The sequence below is a fragment of the Diorhabda sublineata genome, chromosome 4, assembly GCF_026230105.1.
Source record: "Diorhabda sublineata isolate icDioSubl1.1 chromosome 4, icDioSubl1.1, whole genome shotgun sequence".
Taxonomy (NCBI): Eukaryota; Metazoa; Arthropoda; class Insecta; order Coleoptera; family Chrysomelidae; genus Diorhabda; species Diorhabda sublineata.
In genome coordinates, this window is record NC_079477.1 from 34,685,643 (window position 1) to 34,701,337 (window position 15,695).

Genomic DNA, 15,695 nt, shown 5'->3' on the forward strand with positions numbered 1-15,695 from the left:
ATTCACCCCAGTTTCAAGGGTAACAAGGATACAGGGGTGAGTTTCGTCTCTTTGTCACCGAACTTGATTTGACGAATGTGTTTGGGTTTCAGTTTGATTTTTGGCAATCATCAATTTTCATGTACTAATAAAAAAAGGTTGAATTATTTCTCACAATAGATAGAAATGTAATTGGAATATCAACCATCCATACAGATATTCTTTTGTAATTTAATGATATAAATACACGTATAATCTTTGAGTGAGCGATAGAAACAATAACAAGGAGCAAAAAAATATGCTTCTATTTATTATGTTCACCTGAGCACTCGTATTTATCTTTCTCTTTTGGATTTTGGAAACATTTTTGAACCAATAAGAGCAGAAACAATGTGGTAGTTTGGGAAAATTCCAAGAATTGCTTTTTTTGGAAGGTGCGGAAACTTGTTCGGAATAAGCGTGCAGAATGTATTAAAAAAAAACTTTTTCTAAAGTTTGTTTATATCAAAATATTTCCTTTATTAAGGAGCTGGTCACTTTTGAACACCCCATATCTCAGCAACTAGGTAAGAATTCGTATTCCTATATCGAAATGAATCGTTTATTGGGATCTCTCTGTGCTAGAGCGTTGCCGGTCGAATATAGAAACACCCTGTATGTAACAACGACGTATTGATAAAATTGTCACTAATGTCAATTGAACATTGTTAATGACTTTGATGTAATTTCTAAATTATTATTCGTGCCGTAACTCACATATTCAAAATTGTTAGTAATAAAAATGGATTGTCATCAATATTGTCCCAAATTGCCTTGGATGATAGATTTCAACAGTAACGAAACGAAAGATGTACTGAATAACCAATACGAAGCTGCTTTTTCCAATAATAAAATAGAGTATATGACAAAGCTGAACATTAGATCACAACCCGCACGATTCAGGTCAACGCAAATCGTCTGTACTATCACGTCTAATGTTTCGCTAGGTATGAATATTCATTTATTAAAACCACATTCAATTGTATAATTTCATTTTTTGACTTATTTTACAATGTGTCTCAACTCATACACAGATGATGCAATTTTAATGAAATATGGCGTGGATAGTTCGTATTATTGGACGAATGTTTAGAGGAAATTTGGAGAGAATACTAATACTGAAAGTGAATGTCTTTCATATATGTATTTGAATATATAGAAACGTAATCCAGTCGTTCATTAATTGGCCAAATGCTAATCGTGTGAAATTCAATATATTTGGAAGCCAAACTTTTTGGTACATCATCCTGAGACATGTCCTAGGTTTGGTCATTGTTTAGGGATTCCGTGGGCATGATGTGATGGCCCCAGTTGCACATACTCAAGCCAGTGTTTGTACCTTCAAGAGATTGTTCCTTGTGATATTCAGACTAGTTCTAGTACGCCAAACCACTGCCCCATATGTGATGATTGGTCTCACAATTGCCACGTATATTCACATTAGGATCTTTGAGTTACAATTCCTACCTCCGATCTTTCTGCACAACACCAGAGCTTTTGTAGTTACCTCCTTTTCGTGTTTGCTCCAGAGAAGTTCTCTATCTAGATATTTCTTGCTCGTCTAGCTTGGTGGGCTTGACGTTGAAATTTTTCTTCCTAGTGAAGGAAAATAGCTAGGTCTTATTCGGATTGAGATTCAGTATCACCTATCGACACTATCTTTAGGTCCTCTTTGAACTATATCACAAAGTGTATTCTCAAATAATCTTCCTGCGTAGATCGGTTTATCCTTGACAAGATTTCAATCAGCTCTCATAAGAGTTCGTCTACTACTAAGCTCCACATAGCTCCGTTAGCAGTAATTGGAATGGTGTTTCGTCCCACTTTCATTTCTGCTGCTCTAATAGGTAGTAGTTGTACCAACCTTCTGGAGGCTGTATTGGAGCTCTGTTTATGGAGGAGCAAAGCTCTAAGACTATCAGTAAATAATTTGGCTACCTTGGGTTGATCCTCCTTTCGCTCAATTTCATCCCGATTGGGAAGATTTCGACCCTAATCCTTAGATACATCATAGATTTGACCTCTCCTCATTCTGATTTTCGGATCAGTTCTAATCCCGCAGACAACGGTCACATTCGTGATGATTAGTCCCAAATTAGTAAGATATCAAAATTAATTTTTGCGTTAATTTGAGCTTTCAATTCTATCACAAAATGCTATTCTATAATGGATAATAAAGGATTTTCATTGATAAGTAGAAATATATTATGACATAACTTGTATATAAATCTATTATAGCCTCTATAGATGAGTTACTGGCTAATGGTATGCGAGTAGCTAGACTAGTTGCGCCCACAATTGAAAAACTCAAAGAGATATTGTCCCGTGTGAGGACTATGGTTGATATTTACAGCAGAAGAATTGGAAGAGTGTATCCCTTGGCAATTGGGTTAGATCTAAGAGGCCCAGAAATTCGCACCGGTAACTAATATAAATATTAATCATTTGCTGTTAATAGCTTCCTTTATTATCGGGTTCGTTTCGACTCAATAAATTTAGAGGGTGAGCTCTTGAATCAACGTATAAAAAAATTTATGCATACAGTATTATAGATGTGGACACACTTTATTGTTGTCTAGTAAAAGTACTTTCTAAAAGTAAATTTCTTTTGTTATTATTCTTAATACGCGTACGTCCAAAAGTTGTTTGTTTTGTTTTTTACCTTCTTCGGTATTGAAATTCAATACTAAGATAAAGTGTACGCAAAATATGCATATGATATGGCGCGAACAAAAAAATTATTATGACTTCTGTATGACTAATATAGTGGGCCTCAACAAATACAATCACCTTGCATGGAAATGCCCCAATATTCCCTCCCAAGATGAAATTATAAAGCATATCTCTTCCCAAGGTTGTCACAGAATGGAGTTCAATTCAACCGAACCCAGACTTTTCTAATGAATGTACTGAATTACTAGCGTCAAGATTACCAGAAAAAAATTGTGAGTTTTATGGGTTTTCAGTACAGTAGTACTGAAGTTTCAAATCAGTTCTTCTGTACCGATTTGAAGATGGTTAATTTTCTATTGTGCTTCTCCTGGGTCATATTAGTGGCTAGAAGAAAAATATGCCATAAAAAGATTGTTCTGTGAGTCGTTATTTACTCATACTAAAACTTCAGAAAACATACAGTTGATTCTCCCTATAACTGATGATTACTTTCCGCCATCTATTTTTTTTCGACAAATAAATTTGAAAATTGAACTATTCACTAAAGCCTCACTGTACCGGGTGTCCCAATAAGAATGGCTTTCGGCCATATCTCGGGAACCGTTTATAGTATAGCTTCGGGAAAAAAAAATTGTAACTAAAGTGAACTCGAGAAAAACCTGGAAATTATTTACAGCGTTGAAATTTGCAGAATACATCTAATTTTCAGTTTCAAATCCTAATAATGCCCAAAATTTCTTTCTTTCACCAGAAATTCCAGCTTAGTTGAATAACTTAAATTTTTAACATCATCAACAGCAGCGGAAATATCAACATAGTTGATGTTTCTACTTAAAATTGAATCAAACAGAGTATGATACTGATACTGATACTGCAAATCGCTATACTTCAAAATAGACTAAAGCGAAACAAGCCGATTAGCATGTAAAAACCAATAAACTCTTCCTAAAATTTTAGGAAGCCTCAAATCCAACAGCAAACAAATATTCTTGGAAAAGGGAAAGGAAACAAAACTCACAACTAAGCCAGAGTTTGAAGAATTTGTTAACGAAGATATGATATTCGTCGATTACGAGAAACTTCCTGAAGTAATCCAACCAGGAGATAAACTGATATTTGATCAAGGATCCGTTACTCTTAGTGCATTAGAATGTGTGGAGAGTATCGTTAGGTGCATAGTTGAAAAAGCAGGTAATTTAAAGACAAATTAATTCATCATTTGCCTCCATTTACAAGGCCGTTCTTCAATAAATCACATCTTATTCCTGCCCATTCTCTCCCATCCTTGATCTTGTAACTAATATCTCGAATATTCAATTTATTTATTCTTTTCTCGTTTTGTCTGCCTATCCCATTTTTCATCGTCCTATTTGTCTACAATATTTTACTTTTTTTATTACAGAATCGGCTTGATTATGTCTTATTATTCCAATATCTCTTTGAGTTACTCATTTCCCAGCTTCTTATATTGATTCTTCCCTATTTCCTTCAGCCTTCATATTATTTTTAACATTTCTCATTTCTCATAAATTTCAAACTAGATGTATCTCCATTGTCATGCTGTAGAAATGTGGAATAACAAAATTCATGAATATACATTACTTACATTTTTAACATTTATTCTTTATATAATTATTTAAGATAATTTTATAGGCAATCTCTTCAGTAACGATTCTGTGACAATACCAAATGCAACAATTGATTTACCCACTATATCTGCAAGCGATAAGCAACTTATGGAAATGGCTGTTGGTGAATGTGTTGAATATCTTTTTGCATGTGGAATTCAAAATAAACAAGGTAGGTCTTTGTCTTTTTATTATTCACAAAAATTTCGTCAATGAGAACCTCAGACTGCGGATGATAAGCTTACCAGGAAGGTAATAGGTTTAGAGGTAGACTTAAATACCAACATTGAATCTCTCAAATCTAGAAGGTAGGATAAATAATAGATACGTCATGAGTAATGTCGGTTAAAAAACATATAGTATTTTTTTAAAAGACCTATTTCGAAATGTAAGTCGTTGAACCTTGATAAAAACGTGTTAAATCACTTGAAAAAAAGGTATATTTTGGTAACCTGTAATTATCCTTTGCCATCCCACTCATTTCCAGTAAGAACTGCTGAAAATGAGCTGCAAGAACGCGAGCCTTGAATCTCTCTTAATTCTTGTATCAGAAAGAGAATTGTCGGGAGTCATTAAACCTCTATTCTTTTCTTTGGTATATAAAATATACCTGATTAAAAATCAAACATACTGTAGACAACATGTCTTCAATTATCTGTTCAATCGAAAGCTTTCTCTCGTTTTTCCTGTGCGTGCTAGTGAGGGTTGGTTATTTTATCAAACTTTTCACAAAGAAAAACAATAAAAAATCAATTATCCCTTGTGATGCTACGTTTGTATCCAATGCTGGTGAACATAATATTCCATGGCACTATTGTACCACATTTTTCTATCATAAGGAGCAGAGGTAAAAGCATTTCGCGAGCAACTGTGTTTAGCGAATTAAGAAGACGGCGGATACTTCTTGGTGATAAAGCACGTACTGAAAGGATCTGTTACTTTTGATGAAGATTGAGGCCACACACAAGTTGGATTCGCAACAGTAAATTCAGTTGCCAAAAGCTAGCTCGAGTAAAAATCTCAAGGAAAGCCTTAAAACCTTAGTAATGTTGAATAATAGATTAAGCTAGAAGATCAATGTATAGTTGAAGCAAACTAGTGTATCAAAAAATGTCAATATTCGTAGGATAGTGTTACATCAAGAGAACAGCACAACAGAGAGTTGAATTTACATGTGCCAATACTGTAGCAGTCATTGAACATCCACTCTATTCTTCTGATTTTACCATGTGTGTTTTTTGGCTATTCTTCAACCAAAAGTGATTCAAGGGATCGACGTTTCGCGATTAAGGATGAGATGGGTGAAACAGTGATTTTTATAGAGTATTCCAAAATTTTACGAGCTCCAATTTTTCCGGTCGTGGAGGCTTCGGTTATAAAAATGCATTAACATCGGTGGTGATTACTACGGATTTTTTGTATCACTAGAAACTCAATTTTCTTCCAAAACCTCTATTTTCTCATAAATAGTTACTATTTCAGAATGGCTATAAGTAGGTTTGTAGCAACTAACATATTCATCAAGAATCTGACGAATAGGAGAAGACTGTGTTTTCTATATCCTTCTATACCCTGTTTTTAAACTGGAAGGATCATTTTAGGAAACCTGCATCACATCAAATCACTAGAAAAGTTACTAGATTGGAAGCGATGACATAATAGCTATCATCAAAGCGACTAGAAAAAGCTTGCGGGTGTAATTCGAAAGGAAAAGTTATAATCCTTTGCTTCTTCGCACTGGTCTCTACCTAAACGGAGCGTGAAGTATTTTATCACGAAGTACTGGATATACTTAAAAGTGTGAACTGAGTGCACCCAGACTCCGCGAACAATTGGGTGATACATCACTACAATGCATACTGCCACTTCGCGTTGAGTGTGATGCGATTTTGAACATCCAGTGTTACCACAGCCATATTATCTCCTCTTCCTCAAAATCAAAAACGATGTACCCAAATAGTTTTATAATGAATGATTTTTACAGCATCAGTCTTATTACTTAATTGTCAGATTTGGAATTTCAGGCTGTCCACTTCTTAAGGCATACTGAGGTGTCTCGAAGGGTTGATTGATTCTAGATCAATCAAATTGAATTGATTTTCCTTATTACTGACGCCTTATTATAAAAAAAAGCTTTATTGCTTAATAAACATCTGTGAGCCCACTTAAACTTAAAGTTATAATACCTGTGGAGCTGAGACAGGTTTTGGTTTTTTGTTTTTTTAAATAAGAATTGATCTGTTATTCAACTGTATCCATTATTGCGTAAGAAATGAATTTATCCTATACTATAGGACCTTACAGAAATCGGATAATGACAATGAAGAAATTGAGCAGCTATATTATATCGAACAATAACACTTTCTTCAATTTCAGGTATTTATGATATAAGGAATCTTCTGGGCCCACGTGGAGAAACCATTTTGATCGTCGTTAAAGTTGAAAATGAAAATTGTGTTGAGAATATTGATGAAATTATCAAATTTTCTGATGGCATATTAATAGACTGTGATAGATTGATATTAGAGTTGCCCAAAGAAAAAGTATTCCTCATACAAAAATCTATTATAGCCAAATGCAATTTAGCAGGTAAATTCTGTTATCATTTGTCATTATAAAGTTATTCAATGCTTTTTGTGTTTCGGAAGAATAGTATCGCAACATTTGGAAACAAAAACAACTGCGATGTTTATCCAGGTGCATTCGACGTTCGTGAATGCCTAAGATAACTCTCAAGTTCAGGTCTAGTAATTTTGATATTTTTTGATTCCAATCAAATGGAATCAGAAATCGTGTCAACAGAAGTTGAAACAGAATCATAGCAGACAATCTAGATCCTCTTGGTTGTCCATCCAAGAACATTTGTAGCAAATTAGAAAAATATGCAAATCATGTATTGTAGAAGTATGTGCACTATCCAAACAGTACAATTTCCATTCACAGCATCTAGTAGAGTTCTTATGAGAGTGAACAACAAACATTAAATCAGCAAATTTTCAAACAATCGTTATCTAAATCTTGTCAAGATGGGTAAAATGAAATTAGGATGTATTTGAAACTGTTATGAGGGTGCAACAACCTTTTTCTGTGTTCATTTGTCGTTTTTATATGTCTGAGATGTTAGGTAATGTAAGAAAAATAGTTATCAGAACTTGGTACTGCTATTTTAAGCTATAACAACCGAGTGGAAGGTCGACAAACTTATTTTTGATATTGGATGTGACTATACAACAAAAGTTACTACTGTACGACAATTACTGATAAAGGAAATAATACAATATAGTCACGCAATTTATGGAAAATTCTGCTCTTATTCTCTTTTAGGTAAACCAGTTATTAGTACGATTTCCTTTGCCAATTCGAACGTGATATCCAAAAGTGAAATCGTAGATATCACCAGTGCTATACTAGATGGGTCGGACGCTCTTCTTTTACCTAAAAATGCGAATAACGGTAAAATCATGAAATTATTAGATACGATATGTAAAGAGGCAGAGCCAGCTGTACACCAAAGACAATTATTCAATGATTTGGTGAATCATTTTCCCGCGCCCATGGAAGCTGTTTATTCCCTAGCCATATCCGTAGTAGAAGCAGCTTCAAATAGTAGTGCCGCAGCTATTGTTTGTTTATCCACGTCAGGAAGAACAGCTAAAATTATTTCTAGGTAAGGTACCACCTCAATTTACCATTGGTATATATTATAAACGATTTGTCTAGCTTCAGTTTCCTCAGTCAATTTGTATACATACCTGTATAGATAGATATAATTATTATGCTTCACAACAAATGTGACTGTAGGAAAAAGAAGCAACGTGCATGAGCCTCTTATAACTGTACGAGTATCGTTCATTTGTCTAATTGAGAAATTGGAGAAAAGAGCGGAGCAAGTGGAGCAAATGAAATTTATTTTTAATGCAAATATATATTTTTGCAATAGTGTCGACCACTCTCGATCTATTTAAGAATCATATAGCTAGAAATAGAGGCAGAAAAGATTGAGTGGGACATCATTGGAGTCTTGGAAGTTAGAGTGGAGAAAGAAGAGATACTAGAACTTGAATGGGTACAGAGGTACACCAAGTGGTAAAATAAATAAGGTAGGATTCCTAATCAGAAAGACTTGAAAAGAGATGATAATAAATGAGACAAGTATATCAGATCCGGTTACCAGCTCAAGTCTACCGTTATCCTAGAGATATACTATACAAGTCATTAAAGCTTACGCCCCAACAATATAAAGTATAGGAATTATTCAGCAAAATCACCTAAGCACTAGATGGTAACATCAGCAATGTCTAGAACCTAATAGGTGACTTTAAGTGATGAAGGGATGTAATCAAGCATTAGCTATAGCAAACTTTTGATTTGGTGATGGAAATCAAAGAGGATAGGAATTAGTGCCTCATTACTACAAAAATAGCAATACCCAATACATTATTCAAGAAAAACCACAATAGAAAATGGACAATCTCCAAATGAGACTACCAAAAAAGAAATAGATTTTACGATAGATTGATCAGATTGAAAATTGTTCTCATTGGTGAGAGTAAAACATGTGAGAAAACTCAAAATAACCGGAATAGATTTTAACAAGCTAAAAAACTCGTTTTTTTGATTTTCCATGGTTCGTTGATGCAGTTTTTTTAATCGTATTGATGACCTCTTAGTCCAATTTCTAAATACTGAGATGTCTGTCCTATGTAGACATCGTCACAATTAGTACAAGGCACTTGATATATAATATTACTTCTTTTGTTTTTTGGTGTTTTAATTTTTAATTTAGTGAAATATTTGGATAACAAATTATGTCCCTGATGACTTAAACTAATATCATATTTATTGAAATAATTTGATAATTGTTGGGAAAGTCCTTGTACATATGGTAAGGAAAACTGTTTTATATTTAGATGTTTTGTTTTTTAATTGATTGTATTATTTGTTTATCCTTTTCTTGAATATGTTATTTATCATTTTTTCCGGATAATTATTTTTTTTAATGTAGTTTTCGCTTTCTGAATAGCTAAGCATCTAAGTTCAGGATCTGATAGTTGGATAGATTTATCAGCCAAACTTATTATTACTTTTTGTAGCATAGGAAGGCACGTTTAAATATCTTGAGAACCAAGTTTGTTTCATATTGATTCTATTATTTTGCACGACCTCGATTGTGAATTGAAGTTTTTTATAATAAGAATTGAATTTTTTATTTATGTTTTCGATTTGATTCTTTGGTACGACAGTAATGCAATCATCTACATATCGGAAAAAGAATGGGATATTCATATCAAGTTTGCTGAAGACAGTTTCCTCAAGATCTTCCATTACCAATTGTGTTATAACACTTGAAATGGAAGCCCCCATAGCACAACTATCAAATTTGTTTGTTTGTTCTTGATTTTGGGTCTCTTCTGTTTTAAAATTAGTTTTTTTTAATAATGTTCAAAGAAAGATAAATTTTGACGTTTCTACTATTCTTTAAGTCTTTATCAAAATGTGATATTGACACTGACAATTTGCTTATTTATATTGATCTATAAATCACCTTCAACATGAATATCAAAATTAGAATGAAATCAACTTAGAACTTTGTTAAAATAAGAAAAATTAATTTTTCCTTGGTCCCTACATCTCAAATATATAGCAGTAATCAATTAAATTGTTTGTAGTTTTATTAGAATTTACGTAATATAGCTTAGAGCTATAAATTTTAACTATTTTGTTCTAAGGTTCGTTGGCGATATAGTACTGACCACCAATAATTCTGAGGAATTGCTGTAACACATAAATGAGCTAAACATCACCAGCAATGAATTAGGTTGCAAATGCAAATACACTGTTTACATCACCATTACACCATCACTCACGGTGATATTGTCTGACGCGCGTATCGATATTCTAGTTATCGTCCTCAAAGGCAGAAGTTAAACTAAAACCTTTTAACTTCACTTATTCATTTTATTCTAAAGTTCCTTACCAATGAACCTTCTCCCGCCAAAAATATTTCCAGCGGGGAAAATTATAAAGGAAAAGGTTCATTAATGAGGAAATTTAGTAAGTTAATAGATTTTAGTTTAGCTTCAGTCTCTGAAGACGATAACATGGTGATCGAAACGAGTATCAGACAGTGTAATTGTAAGTATTGGTGTAGTGGTTTTGTAAGCAGTGTGTTCATTATGAATATCACCAACGGTTTCAAAAATTCCAACTTAGGATCTAGCAAATACAAAGATAATATACGTCGAACTTCTATATCCCCAAGATATACAAATCAACAATACTCCAAGTGATACAGTTAACTAAAGAGCAAAGAAAGCTAGAAATATTGAAGAGTTATTTTTTCAGATTAACTTTTATATACTAAATTTTCACACCAAGGAGCCTCTTCCAGGAAAATGATGTGACAAGAAGTATATTGAGAAAACTAAGATATCTGTTGAATAATCAGATATTTGAAATTGGAAAGTGTCATATTACACACTTCTCTTTGTGATACCAATGTCCCATCACATAAGAGGGTTTTTTGCTACGATTTCACATATTTTGAAATATAAAATAGCTAACAGAATCCGGAAGTTGCATAACTGCCAAACTTCATCTGCATAGCATACAATTTGCCTTTAAAGAGTTAAAGATGGTATTCCAAATCGGTTTATGCAACAGGATTAGAAACTATCATGAACTTGATTTATAAATCCATCAATACATTGAAACAATTATTGGGTAATCCCAAAGATAAAGAACTATATTTGGGAAAGAGTGGTATTTACGAAATTAGTCGTAATAATTGCGACTAGAGGTTAGTTAACATAGAATTATTAATAAATGCACCCAACAAAAGATAGTAGGGGGAAGTTTTGAGATTATTAAATGTAAGAATAGTTTAAATAGGGACAAAAGGCCTACTCCTTACATCCCACACTTTTGTCTATTATTGAAGGAATTAATGGAAAGGTTCCCGCTGTAGTGATTTTCTCGAAGTAAGAAATTCATTGGTCGGAAAAAATTGGATCAAGTTAGAAAGTTTCAGTTTACCTTCAGTTTCTGCAGTCAATAACTCGGTTATCGAAGCCCGCGTTATACATTGAGAGTCTTGGTATAGTGGTAGTTTAAACAAATGTCCATGAGTAATCACTTATCAAATTGTTGGTTATTTATATAACGAAGAAGAATCGATGTTAACAGATTCAAATATACACTAGCATATACGCATGTCCTACTATGTTTTATATGTAATCCTCGTACATCATTTAAAACTTATAAGACATAAACTTAACTAAACATCAATTTATTTACAGATTCAAGCCAAGATGTCCAATAATTGTAGTTACGAGGTATCCGAGAGTGTCACGACAACTCTGTGTCTTCAGAGGAGTTGAACCATTGATTTATTTACGATCATTTTGTGGGGAATGGAACAGAGATGTCGATAATAGAATACAGTTGGGAGTAACATATGGAAAATTAATAGGTATTATATTTAGTGATAGAGATATTTGAAAAATTTGCAGAAATGATCCTCAAATATGAGTAAGTTGTGAAAAAAATTCGTTCCTTCGAACTCTAGTTCTGTTGTTGATAATTTTAATTTATCTGCAAGTAAAATACCACAAAATAATTATTCATATCGACAAATGTCAACTGTAAATTATTAACAAATTCTTTTGCGATCTACATTTCCATCACAAGATCAGCCAAATGGTCGCCACGACTGCGCTTACAGGACCTTATCCTTTTCATGAAATTTTCCGTAACCAAATTGCAAAGCGGCTGCCCTATATCCTCGATAGCCTCACGAACTCCATCTTTGAGGTCTTGAATCGATGCTGGACTGTTGGCGTTGACCTTATCCTTCACGTGGCCCTAAAGGAAAAAGTCGCAAGGTGTTAAATCACAAGATCTCGGTGGACAATTTTGATCACCTCTTCGAGAGATAACACGGTCCGGAGATTTTTCCCGTAAAAGATCGATGGTTTCGTTGCTTGTGTGGCACGTAGCGCAGTCTTGTTGAAAGTAAACGTTGTCCAGATCAATACCATCCAATTCCGGCCATAAAAAATCATTAATCATCTCTCGACAGCGCAATCCATTCACCGTAACTGTTGCTCCAGCCACATTTTCGAAAAAGTAAGGTCCAATGACACTGCCAGACAATTTCAACAATAACTCTTGGGTTTTCCGAGCCCCAGATACGACAATTTTGTTTATTGACGTAACCACCAAGGTGGAAATGGGCCTCACCAGTTAAAATGATTTTTCGATGAAATTCCGGATCATTTTCATGCATTTCAAGGACCCAATCAGCAAAGACACGACGTTGTTGATGATCGGCCGGCTTGAGTTCTTGTATTAATTGAACTTTATAGGCCTTAAGACCCAAGTCTTTATGCAAAATACGGTGTAATGAAATTTGTGGAATGACTAATTCCAAAGAACGACGAGGAATGGACAAACCTGGGTTTTCCTCAACACTTTGAGCTACAGCAGCAATATTATCAGTTGTTCTTGAGCGACGTGCACGGGTTTTATTCTTCACATCACTAATTTGTCCCAACAGCACAAATTTTTCCACCAATTTCTGTATTGCGGTCCGAGAAGATGCTTCACGTCGACCCAAAAATGTTTTACTTTTACGAACCGTCTTTGCCAAACTTTCACCATTTTTATAGTGAATTTTAATAATTTCAATGCGTTGTTGAAGCGTGGATCGTTCCATTTTCATTAATGGCGTAGTTTCTACTTGTCAAATGTCAAAAAATGACAGCTTCAAAAGTGACATTTACCAAATTAGCGGGCTGTTCAAAATAACACCTCTTATTGGAATACCCTATACAATACAAGTTTTCTGTACCCGCATAAAGTACCGTACCCTCTTTTGCATTGGCAAGAAATCATCACAGTAATTCCTATTCTTTTTTTCGAATTTTAAAACACAATGGCGAGGAATCAACACTCACACACGCAATTACATGAGCAGATGTTTGTTCTTCTCCGATTTTCGTAGATTAAATTCCTAAATATTCCTCAATTTTCAAATGGGGTGAGTTTAAAAGGCTCGAATAAGGTGGTTTTCACTCGTAAATAGAGGTTTTCAACAGCTATATCTCGCCAAATATCCACTGTGTACAAAATCTCTACACACAGGAAAATTTTAGTTATCAAAAAGCTAGAATTTAGTATTTCATTATTTTTTTTGTATCTCCAGTATTTTCGGAGATATTCTTTCAAGTTAACGGTGAAAAATACGAAATTTCAGAAAAATCGTTTGCCCCTTAAACCCCAATTTTTCTAAAATCACGCATTTAAATTTGGTCAAACTTCACAGTTGCTCAATTTTCATGATTGCTCATTTTCATTTTGAAGCTCTCATTATACGAGTATACTTTCAGAAAGATTTTATGAATTTTCCAAAAAATGCAAAGTTTGCCTTTAAATCTTTCAATTTATGCCGTACCTCGGTTCGTGTCCTGTGAAAATTTCAAGTAAATCCAGGCAGGACGTAAAAATTGCGGGCCAAAATGCTTAATTTCCTGAACTATCGTTATCTAATTCTATATTTATCAAATTTAGTTCCTCTCTTCTTTGATATCTTATAGAAGGTGATTACATTCCGAGATATCAGATCATTATGAATAATTAGTAATTCGAGTATACTCAATATTAAGAATTTGATTATAAAATAAGGACAATTTACCCAATAAAATCGGATGTCTGAAAAAGAGCAGAGCCTAATTATAAAAAACTTCATTAAATTAACCTCATTCAAAAATGTGATCAAATGTAGGACGTTCCATTTATAAAATGGTAAGTTTGATTCGCTCAACAACTTTTGGGACGTCCTGTATAGCTAGTTTTCATATGATAGATGTGATATATATTCATACAGCTATGAGAAAAAAGATTTTAATGCACACAACTGCATTTTTTTCAGCTTTTCTCTGCATATCACAATTTTGACGGGTTTTGTTGTTAAGACGTTTCCTATTTTTCATTTGTACACCTGTCAAATTAAAAGCTCTTTCTTGAAATTTTTTTTTTGTATCACTACTAATTACGTATCGGAACATTCACTCTAATAATAATGATTTTCATAGGATATATTAGAATGGGAGATGCTGTAGTCACAGTGAATCCGTCAAGACCGGAATGTGGGATGGCGAACTGTTTGAAGGTGATCTACGCCTCAGAATTTGATACATTGAATGCTCAACAAATGAGAAAAAGCAAACAGACGTGACGTTAAAAGGATATCAATTTTACTAAAGAAGTAGCAGTGCAGTTGATTTTTTTCTGAAGTTGTTTAAAGATGAATTAAAGTTGTTCATGTTGTATTCCATATGTTTTCAATTATATCGATTTCAGTGATTCTGCGCTCCAAAATTAAAAGAGATTTACTTCGAAGTCATGTTACCACATGAGAAATATAGAAAGACATCTAGCAACTCATCTTCAGAAGCTCTGGTCCTTATTAAATACACTATTATACCTTAAGCTTGCCTTGCCTAGTTTTAAGTTTTAACTCTGCACAAAAAATCTGATCCTGACGGTTTACTTGCTTCTACTACAAGACCGCGCATCAGTTTTTGCAAAACCATCGTGTTATCTATTTAATTTCTCAATAAAAACTGGTAACCTTTGGGTGATATGATTAACAGGACGAGTTGTCCCATTTTTATAAATGCTGATAAGTTTGTTATTGACATATTTCGACCAATACAACTATGTCCAGCCTTACAAAAATATCTGCAACTATTTGGATAGGAAGTTTACCATAGTTTCAGCTCCATTGGAATTAAAGCAGCTTCTGAAATGCACCAGGAATTAGTTCTTCCATTCGACATTTTCAAATTTCATACTTTATCTTTCACCAGAATACTCAACTTCATATCCGTTATAAATATCAAATTGGTAATAATATAATTCAATGATGACATTCAAAGATCTTGGTGTTTTATTTGATAGTAAACAACTTCGTTAATCATATTAATATTATCCTTGGTGGAGCTTTGATTCCGTACCGAGGAACTCTAAGTAGCTCAATAAATCTAAGGGCCGTATCTTAACGTTTGAATCGTTTCTTCCAAACTATAGTACACCTCTCTTCTGGGACCCTCTGTACAAAACTAATATCAGCAAAATGAATAATATTGACAAGTAGTACGTTGAGTAGATATGATTAAAGTATTTATTCGGCGCCCAAGCACATTCTGAGACTGATAGTCTCAATACAGAAGAGAGAAATTATACTAAGAGCATAGAGGAAATGTCGCCGACCTATCTTTGTTTCGCCGATACTACCACGGCAATTGCTATTCCGAGCTGTCCAGCATAATACCACCTAAAGCAGTATTTGAAAGCATAATTTGAACGAAATAG

The 15,695-nt window shown here is 33.8% G+C and overlaps 2 protein-coding genes across 2 annotated transcripts in view; both read left to right on the top strand.

The window, feature by feature from the left end:
• The window catches only part of LOC130442780 (eukaryotic translation initiation factor 5A), a 209,715-nt gene that overhangs the window by 42,404 nt on the left and 151,616 nt on the right, over window positions 1–15,695 (top strand). The gene's annotated exons all lie outside the window — the stretch shown is intronic.
• On the top strand, window positions 761–14,556 carry LOC130443365 (pyruvate kinase-like). Its single transcript, XM_056777938.1, has 8 exons — window positions 761–965; window positions 2,257–2,439; window positions 3,649–3,882; window positions 4,345–4,491; window positions 6,696–6,908; window positions 7,644–7,986; window positions 11,618–11,790; window positions 14,414–14,556. Exons 1-8 carry the CDS (start codon window positions 761–763, stop codon window positions 14,554–14,556), a joined length of 1,641 nt encoding a protein of 546 aa, XP_056633916.1.

What these genes read in the sequence shown, in the direction of transcription:
- LOC130443365 (XM_056777938.1), top strand. Translation starts at nt 761, where the DNA reads ATGGATTGTCATCAATATTGTCCCAAATTGCCTTGGATGATAGATTTC. An exon ending in GTGCATAGTTGAAAAAGCAG is followed by an intron (nt 3,883 to 4,344) that starts GTAATTTAAAGA and finishes ATAATTTTATAG; the next exon opens with GCAATCTCTTCAGTAACGAT. An exon ending in ACAGCTAAAATTATTTCTAG is followed by an intron (nt 7,987 to 11,617) that starts GTAAGGTACCAC and finishes ATTTATTTACAG; the next exon opens with ATTCAAGCCAAGATGTCCAA.